We start from the raw sequence: 9,486 nt of genomic DNA, 5'->3' as shown, positions 1-9,486 counted from the left end.
GTTGTAGATGAATGTTTGTCATTAGATTGTGCTTATTTTCTATGTATATATTATATTGTTATTGGTTGTGTTAAGGGTAGCTTACCCATACTTGTCTATGCTTTTGTTTATGTTGTGTCTTGCAATAATCATATGACCTTTGGTTATAGGGAACAGAGGATATTGAAAATGTTCAGGATGCATGATAGAGACGTGAGAGTGGGGGAAAGACTTGACCTATTTAAAGTTCCTTATGTTTAACTTTTTGGTTAATGTATTTGGGTTTACTTTTATTTCGTTGTTTATTTCATTAATTTCGAAACTATGTAATTGAATAATATTTTTGTTATAGTTAGGACTTTTATTTTAATTATGCATGTTTTAAATATCGAAGTTTTCATTAATATAGTTTTTTGCGATATAACATCTTAATTTTAAATGTGATTCGTGACTCCTAAATTGGGATGTTACACAAATCATCTTCAATGAAAGAAGGACATATGATCACGAACTTTTAGAATTTTCTCTCCATTCTTAGAGTACCATGTGATCACTACTAGAGTTGATATAATCCTCTCGAATGGAAGCATGACATATGACACATACTTTCCACATGGTTTGGATGACTAACTTAAGAAAAAATCTTTACACTAATTAAGCCTTAATATATGTCTAAAAAACCTACATTACTTGACCGAAATACATGACTTAAATAAATCCTACTCAAAGAAACTTCATGGTAACCCAAAATGACCCAAGAGAAAGAATCTGGAACCATCTTACATAAAAGACTTCAAATCTTATCAAAAGTGTTTGACCATGAGATATATCATCAACTTGTGTTTTACTTTATTTACTTTATGTAATACATCTCATCCAATACACACCTATATTATAGGTAAAAAAAATTATTAGTTTAACAAGTTTTATATAGGTGGGTTCTAAGTTTATTATCTTTGATGTGTTTCAACAATGTTTTACACATGATGAGGTGGAATGAGATTTTTTATATATGGATTATCGTCTAGAATTAATATGATTAATGAAATTTTTTTTGTAAGAAATAAATAGATGCCCATTTAATATTTTTTTCCCCCTCCGAAAAGCTCTCTTCACCCTTGTCTCAATAAATCCTAACCATAACACGTAATAGACACGCCAAAGACTCCTTCAAAATGCACCCTCTATCCTTCCTACATTCTCTCTCATTGTCAAATGCCTTCCCCTAATTTCATCAACTTTTCTTTCAACTTTCTTTTTAGTTTTTTTATTTTCCATTTTCACTCTTTTTAATTTTATTTATTATTATTATTATTAATATTATTATTATTTAGTTTTAGTCATTCCTCTCTCCTAATTAACAATCTATCTTTCAACTCGAAAACCAATAATTAATCACCATCCTTCCCAAAATTCCTCCTTATATATCTCCCTCCCGCAAACGCATCTTCTCTCTCTCTCTCTCTGTACAAAACTTTTCGAAACTCTTTTGGTTTTGCTCCCTCCGTTTCTCTCCATGGGCAACTGTTGCTCTGGCAACGCTGCCGATGGCCCGGCTGACATGGGTGCCGCAGATGACAAGGGAGAAACCAACCAACAAAGCATTCGTTCAGACAGCAACAACAATAATAATGCCGTCGATAACCCAGCCACCACCACTACCACCCCACCGACATCGACGCCGCCACCTACCGTGACGTCACCTCCTTCGAAATCCTCAAAACCGGGCGCCATGGGCCCTGTCTTGGAGCGGCCGATGGAGGACGTGAGAGCAACGTACACCATTGGGAAAGAGCTAGGGAGAGGGCAGTTTGGTGTGACGCATTTGTGCACGGACAAAGTAACTGGTGAACAATTTGCATGCAAAACCATTGCCAAGAGGAAGCTTGTGAGCAAGGAGGATATAGAGGACGTGAGAAGAGAGGTGCAAATCTTGCATCACCTTTCAGGCCAACCTAACATTGTGGAACTTAAAGGTGCCTATGAGGATAAACAATCCGTCCATTTGGTCATGGAGCTTTGTGCTGGTGGTGAACTTTTTGATCGTATCATTGCCAAAGGCCATTATACTGAACGTGCTGCAGCTTCTTTGCTCAGAACCATTGTCCAGATTGTTCACACCTTCCATTCCATGGGTGTCATTCACAGAGATCTTAAGCCTGAGAATTTCCTCTTGTTGAGCAAGGATGAAAATGCACCCCTCAAGGCCACAGATTTTGGTCTTTCCGTTTTCTTCAAAGAAGGTTTATTTTTTCTTCTCTTTCTTCCACTTTTTCTGCGTTTATCTCATATTCAATGTCTTCGTTTCCATGCAAATCGTAACACTTCGTATGTATGTTTTAATGGCATATTTATTCTTTAACAGGAGAAATGTTCAAAGACATTGTGGGAAGTGCATATTACATAGCTCCTGAGGTTTTGAAGAGGAAATATGGGCCAGAAGTTGACATATGGAGTGTTGGTGTCATGCTATATATCCTTCTATGTGGTGTTCCTCCATTTTGGGCAGGTCTATATACATTTTTCTTTTCAAACATACCACTTTCTGCAAAACATTATCTTAAAGAGAAAGGAGATACATATTATCCTAATGGCAAAAAATCACAATTTCAAATACTAAATTGTTGATTTAGTCCTCATTTTTTTTTTCTAAATCTATGGTGTTTTGATCTGAAAAAGTTAATTGGTTTGACAGAATCGGAACATGGTATATTCAATGCCATCCTAAGAGGCCACGTTGATTTTACAAGCGATCCATGGCCTTCAATTTCACCTTCAGCAAAGGATCTTGTAAGTAACATGTTGAATTCAGATCCCAAAGAAAGATTTACAGCAGCTCAAGTTTTAGGTAAGCATATATTTTTCGCTGTTGTTGCTTCACTTTGAGTGCCTTTTTCTCTCAAATCGCTTGAATTCATTTACAACTTCGTGATTCACTGAGGAAATCAATGAATTTTTTGTGTAACAACAGATCATCCATGGATCAAGGAGGACGGAGAAGCACCTGATAAACCACTTGACAATGCTGTATTGAATAGGCTCAAACAGTTCAGGGCAATGAACCAATTCAAGAAAGTTGCTCTAAGGGTACATCTTATTCTGCCCTAATTCTTATGGAGATAATTTATTTTAAGGATTTGACTCGTACAAAATAAATATAAGTGAAGTAGCTAATTTTAATCATTGATGAGAAGATAATATTGACATTCTAACACACGCATGTTTTGTTAAATGCTGTAAGTAATTTCAAGCATTGATCTTTCATCAAACAGTTGAGATTACTTTTCCTTCATTCTTTAAAGCAAATTCCTAGCTTCACAGAATATTAGTTCTTCTTTTTGTGCCTTCGGATACAATTGTTTAGCAATTCTAGCAGCAATAGAGTAATGATTTTGACCTGCATGCTTTTATTAGTCAGCACAATTCTCTTTCTCCAAGTTGCATAGTGCAGGAAGAAAGAAAAAATAACATTAAAATTTACAAATGAATAGGTCATTGCTGGGTGTCTATCAGAAGAAGAGATCATGGGGTTGAAGGAAATGTTCAGGGGCATGGACACTGACAACAGTGGAACCATCACAATTGAAGAGCTCAAACAAGGGCTTGCAAAGCAAGGAACAAAGCTTACAGAACAAGAAGTTAAGCAGTTGATGGAAGCTGTAAGTTATTCTTCTCTGCCATTTTTCACGCAAGCAAAAACTCATAGCAATCATTTACACAAATAAAAATTCTCACTCTTGTACAAATTACAGGCTGATGCTGATGGCAATGGAACCATTGATTACGACGAGTTCATCACGGCAACGATGCAGATGAACCGAATGAACAGAGAAGAACATCTTTACACAGCTTTCCAATACTTCGATAAAGATAATAGCGGGTAAGAAGAACTACTAGATTGAACATTTATAAACATGCATACATATATTCATGTCAACCCTAAGTGAAGTACTTGGTTGGGTATAAGTCAAAGTTCTAATGTCATTTTCATGCCACCAAATTAGGTTCATTACCACTGAAGAACTAGAACAAGCTCTCCGTGAGTTTAACATGCATGATGGCAGGGACATCAAGGAAATCCTTGTAGAAGTCGATGGAGATAATGTAAGTGCTACACGTAATTTAACTTTATTATTATAGTTATGAGGAAATTTAACAAAGTTGAGCACTTCCCTTTTCATAATTGTGTGTTAAGATGGTTGATGATTATGAGGAAACTGTGATGTTACACAGGATGGGCGAATTAACTATGATGAGTTTGTGGCAATGATGAGAAAAGGAAATACAGAAGCTGTAACAAGGAAGAGGCGTGATTCAACTTTCTAAAAGGGTTGGTCTGTTTCATCCCTGTGGGTTTTCTTTTTTGGTGGAGAAGCTGATCGGTGAATGAAAGAATGATATAGAAAGCATTCCATCATAGCTTTGTTGGTTGGGAGGGATAAAGTTGAGGAATGAATGGGACAAGGATAGAAACAAAAACGCTGAAAGAAATGAGGGAAAGAACACATAAACTAATCTTTGCTAATAGGTTATTGGTTGATTAACCATTTTTTTTACTTTTGCTTTTTCCTTACATATCAAGGCTTGTAACATGTCCTGTATTGTATTGCGGCTCGCAAAATTAGGAAAAAAAAAAAGGGGTGTTTGTTTATGGATTATCCACTTTTCAATACTAGGCATAAATAGTTTGTGCTAGGTTTCATATAGTTTATTCAATTTTATATATATTTTTATGGGTAAATAAGAATAAATCCTGCAAGGAAACACTACAAAGGATTAAACTGCTTCTGTATTATACTAAGTATGAATTTCTTATAATGATAAAGAAGACTATCAAAGTCACATTCATAGAGAAAGGAAAATAATAAGAAATTTTCTGCTATGAGCCTAAAAATTTCTACCTCGAATGACAAAAATAGAATACCAATAGGCTGAATGACCAAAGTGTGTCAGTATGAATAGGGATAATCTACCTTACAAAGTTTCAATTGAGAAGAATGAAAAACATCCAAAACAATGCATGGTTAATTTTTTATTCTTTCTTAAATCAACTTAATGTTGTTTGTTTCGTTAGTTTGATTAGTGTTAAATTATATTAATAATTAACATTGGTTCATGTAATGTAAAGTATAATTTTGATGTAAAAATTCTAATGTGATGATTATTAGAATATAAGGTATTAAAGTTATTGGGATTATTTTAGAGTTATTAAAATTAATCCCTCTCTTCTCACGGGCATTTTGGTATTTTTTGTTAAAGTTAATTAAAATATCCTTAAAAGAGGAAAAAGTTTGACTACTGTTAAAAGCATTAAGTTTCTGAAAAGAAAGGAGAGAACGTAATGTTCTCAGAAAAACAAAAAGAGAACTATGACAGAGAAAAACATCTGGCAACTTCTATATCATCAAGAAGGCATTAAAGAAGAGTAAGAGGAAAGAGAACTTTTGATAGGAAGAAGTGCACAATGGATCCAGGTTAGTTCTCCTATATGTGGGAATTGTGAGTATCATGAAAATTCAAGATCCTGTTGAGTTAATTTTCATTCAATTGAAAAATTAAAGAAGTGCTTACAAGTGGTATCAAAGCACGGTTCTGAATTTTATGATTCTCCATGAATGGTAATATTTCCAATTTTAAAACCCTAATTTTTGAATTATAAAATTTAAGGATTTTAAATTTGTTGGCATGAAAGAAAATTGAATTCCCTGGAATGTGAATTTCGTTCATTAAAGAAAATTAAATTCTCTGTGAATTTGATCAAGCCACACGGTTTTTTTGTTGTTTTCAATTGGTTTATTGACGAAAGAAAATTAAATTCCCTAGAACGTGAATTTCGTTCATTATGGAAGCCGCAAGGTTTGTAATTTTTTATTGTTGCATTAAAGCGACTTTACATGATTGTTTCAATTCACATTAAAATCATTTTGATTGTTGTGCACGACACAGTAAAGCAAAATTTATTTTACTGTTGCATGTTTGAATTCACTATAACGTGAATTTTCATTCATTCAGGAAGCCAAAATAACTTCTGTTACGCAAATTGAAACTTTAATTCCTAGATTTCAATTCACTTTGTTACGTGAATTTTAATTGACTAAGGTAACTTTACTGGTTTGCGGCATTGTTCTCACAGTAAAGTATTTTACTGTTCCTTATTAAATTTTTTTAACATTGTTGTGCATTAAATGGAAATTATTTTGTAAATTGAAATTGAATGTTAAGCCAGATAATTGGAATGCTTATGTGAATTAAAAGTTGGAAGGTTTCGTATACTTTTAATTTGAAAAGTGCATCCACTGACTTGTATGGTAATTAGTCATTGATGTAAGGATGTTATGGATTACCCAAAGGTGAATCATGGTTTATAATTGATGACATTAAAGTGAGACATTTCATGTACTTAGTATATGTTTGTATATCCAAAGATAGCATACATATAGACTTAAGTATGATTGATTGTTATTAAAGTATATATGCAATTTGTCAGTTTAAAAATCACCCAAAGGTGAACTTAAATGAATGACTTTATTGACTACCTATCAGTTTAAGTGTCACCCAAAGGTGAACTTGAATGTATGATTGATGTAGTAATTTGTTTGAATCCTTAATTTTTAATCAAAGCATTAATGTATGAGCTTGTGTATTATTTCCAGCTTACATGAATTTAGCAGGTTTGAGCAACAATGTCATCAAGTTTAATGGGCTAAATTTATGCCGATTGGTCAGAACAAATCCAGTTCCAACTGGGTGTTCTAGACTTGGATATGGCTATTATGATGGATGAAATGCCCGCAGCCATTACAGAGACCAGTACAAATGATGAGAAGTCTCTTTATGAGGCTTGCATAGGTCTAACAGGTTGTCATTAAACTTGATGCGCATGTCTATGGCAGAGAACGTAAAGCCTTCCATGCCCAGAACGGAAAACGCAAAGGAATTNATGAAAATGATCAAGGAGTACTCACAATCAGACATAACTGACAAGTCTATTGTGGGAACNCTNATGAGTGAGCTGACTACCAAAAAGTTTGANTGGTCACAGCCCATACATGAACATGTAACAGGAATGGCTAATATAGCAGCTAGATTGAAGTCAATGGGAATGGAGGTGAATGAGTCCTTTCTAGTATAGTTCATCATGAACTCTCTTCTCCCTGAGTTTGGCCAGTTCCAAGTGAATTACAACACTATTAAGGATAAGTGGAACTTTCAAGAAATCAAAGTCATGTTGGTACAAGAGGAAGGGAGATTAAAGAAAATGAGAGACCATTTTGTCCATCTCACAACTCATGAAGGTACTAGCTTCAGTAAAGTTAAATCAGGAAAGAAGAACAAGAAGGACAAAGCCCCAATGAAAGTGAATAAGGGCGGTATCCAGAAGGACCTAAAATGTTTCTTTTGTAAGAAAGTAGGTCACTTCAAGAAAGATTGTCCGAAAAGAAAATCTTGGTTCGAAAAGAAAGGTACTTTTTATGTTTCTGTAAGTTTTGAAGCAAATATAGTTGAAGTACCTAATAATACCTGGTGGTTGGATTCTGGAGCTACCACTCATGTTTCTAATATTATGCAGGGATTCCTTTCAATCCAGCCCATAAAAGGAACTGAAAAATATTTATATATGGGAAACAGAATGAAGGCACGCATAGAAGGAATTGGGACTTACAGATTGATTCTAGACATTGGTTATTGTCTGAATCTTGAAAAGTGTCTCTATGTTCCTGGTTGTGCTAGAAATTTAATTTATGTTGCAAAGTTGGATTGTTTAGGTTTTAACTTTAGGATTGAAAACGGTATTTTTCATTTGTATAAACTTTCGTACTGTTATGGCTCTGGTACATTAGTGGATGATTTATATCGTTTAAATCTTGATGTTAATTTTTCTGAATCTTTGTTTAATGTTGAACATGTTGTTGATAGAAATTCTAGTGCAGGAAAGGAATGTTCTGCCTTCTTATGGCATAAAAGATTGGGTCACATATCCAAAGAAAGGATGTTGAGGTTAGTGAAAAATGAAATTTTACCTCAATTGGATTTTGATGACTGGGATGTATGTATTGATTGTATTAAGGGTAAACAAACAAAACACATATCAAAGTATCCTGCCACAAGAAGCAGTCAACTTCTTGAGTTAATACACACTGATATTTGTGGTCCTTTTGACACTAAATCTTGGAATGGTGAAAAATATTTTATTTCCTTTATTGATGATTTCTCACGTTATTGTTATATATATCTATTGCATGAAAAATCTCAATCAGTGGACGCCCTTGAGGTGTTCATAAATGAGGTGGAAAGGCAATTAGATAGAAAAGTAAAAGTGGTGAGATCTGATAGAGGTGGTGAATATTATGGTAAAACTGATGAGAGTGGACAATGTCCAGGTCCATTTGCAAAGTATCTTCAAAGTCAGGGTATTTGTACACAGTATACAATGCCCGGTACACCACAACAAAATGGTGTAGCAGAAAGGCGGAATCGTACTCTTATGGATATGGTTAGGAGTATGTTAAGTCATAGTAATATCCCTTTATCTTTGTGGATGTATTCATTAAAGACTGTTGTATATCTGGTTAACAGGGTTCCTAGCAAAGCAGTTTCTAAAACTCCTTATGAACTATGGACTGGAAGNAAACCCANTTTAAGACATCTTCATGTTTGGGGATGTCCAGCAGAAGTAAGGTTATACAATCCACATGAAAAGAAACTTGATGCAAGAACCATTAGTGGTTACTTCATCGGTTATCCCGAAAAGTCAAAGGGATATAGATTTTATTGCCCTAACCATAGTACAAGAATAGTTGAGTCTGGAAATGCTCGGTTCATTGAAAATGGTCAATTTAGTGGGAGTGAGGAATCACGAATAGTGGACATTTAAGAGCATACTGATAGTGCTTCTACTTCTAATTCTAATGTCTCTTCTGAAGTTGTTATCCCTCTTGTTGTATCACAGTCACACAACAAGCAGAGACAACAAGTTAATGTTCCAATCCCACAAAATGAACATATAAATGTTGAGCCGGTTGACAATGAGCAAGTCACNAANGANCAACTCATAAATGAGCAATTGATAGAGGAACCACAAGAAGCAGCATTAAGAAGGTCTGTAAGGCAGAAAAGACCTGCTATTTCGAATGATTATGTGGTTTACTCTGTTGAACATGAATGTGACTTAAGCATTGATGAGGATCCAGTCTTTTTCAGACAAGCCATGGAAAGTAACAATTCAGAGAATTGGTTGAATGCTATGAAAGAAGAATTGAAATCAATGGACGACAATAAAGTATGGGATCTAGTTGAGTTGCCTAAAGGTTCAAAAAGAGTCGGTTGTAAATGGGTCTTTAAGACTAAACATGACTCAAAAGGCAATATTGAAAGGTATAAAGCTAGATTAGTCGCCAAAGGTTTCACTCAAAAGGATGGCATTGACTACAAAGAGACCTTCTCTCATGTTTCTAAGAAGGACTCTTTGAGAATTGTTTTGGCTTTGGTGGCTCATTATGATTTAGA

At 34.6% G+C, this 9,486-nt stretch overlaps 1 protein-coding gene across 1 annotated transcript; it reads left to right on the top strand.

Annotated features, from left to right (window-relative positions):
- The first annotated feature begins 979 nt into the window (after window positions 1–979).
- LOC106765905 (calcium-dependent protein kinase 17-like) lies at window positions 980–4,614 on the top strand. The gene is made up of 8 exons (XM_014650674.2): window positions 980–2,222; window positions 2,345–2,488; window positions 2,675–2,827; window positions 2,951–3,066; window positions 3,471–3,638; window positions 3,732–3,859; window positions 3,984–4,083; window positions 4,213–4,614. The coding sequence occupies exons 1-8, from the start codon at window positions 1,496–1,498 to the stop codon at window positions 4,303–4,305; spliced, it is 1,629 nt and encodes a 542-aa protein (XP_014506160.1). The 5' UTR covers window positions 980–1,495; the 3' UTR covers window positions 4,306–4,614.
- Window positions 4,615–9,486: the final 4,872 nt, after the last annotated feature.

The sequence above is a fragment of the Vigna radiata genome, chromosome 7 (genome assembly GCF_000741045.1).
Source record: "Vigna radiata var. radiata cultivar VC1973A chromosome 7, Vradiata_ver6, whole genome shotgun sequence".
Taxonomy (NCBI): domain Eukaryota; kingdom Viridiplantae; phylum Streptophyta; class Magnoliopsida; order Fabales; family Fabaceae; genus Vigna; species Vigna radiata.
The sequence above is the reverse complement of the archived record's forward strand: the minus strand, read 5'-3'. Positions and strand labels throughout refer to the sequence as shown.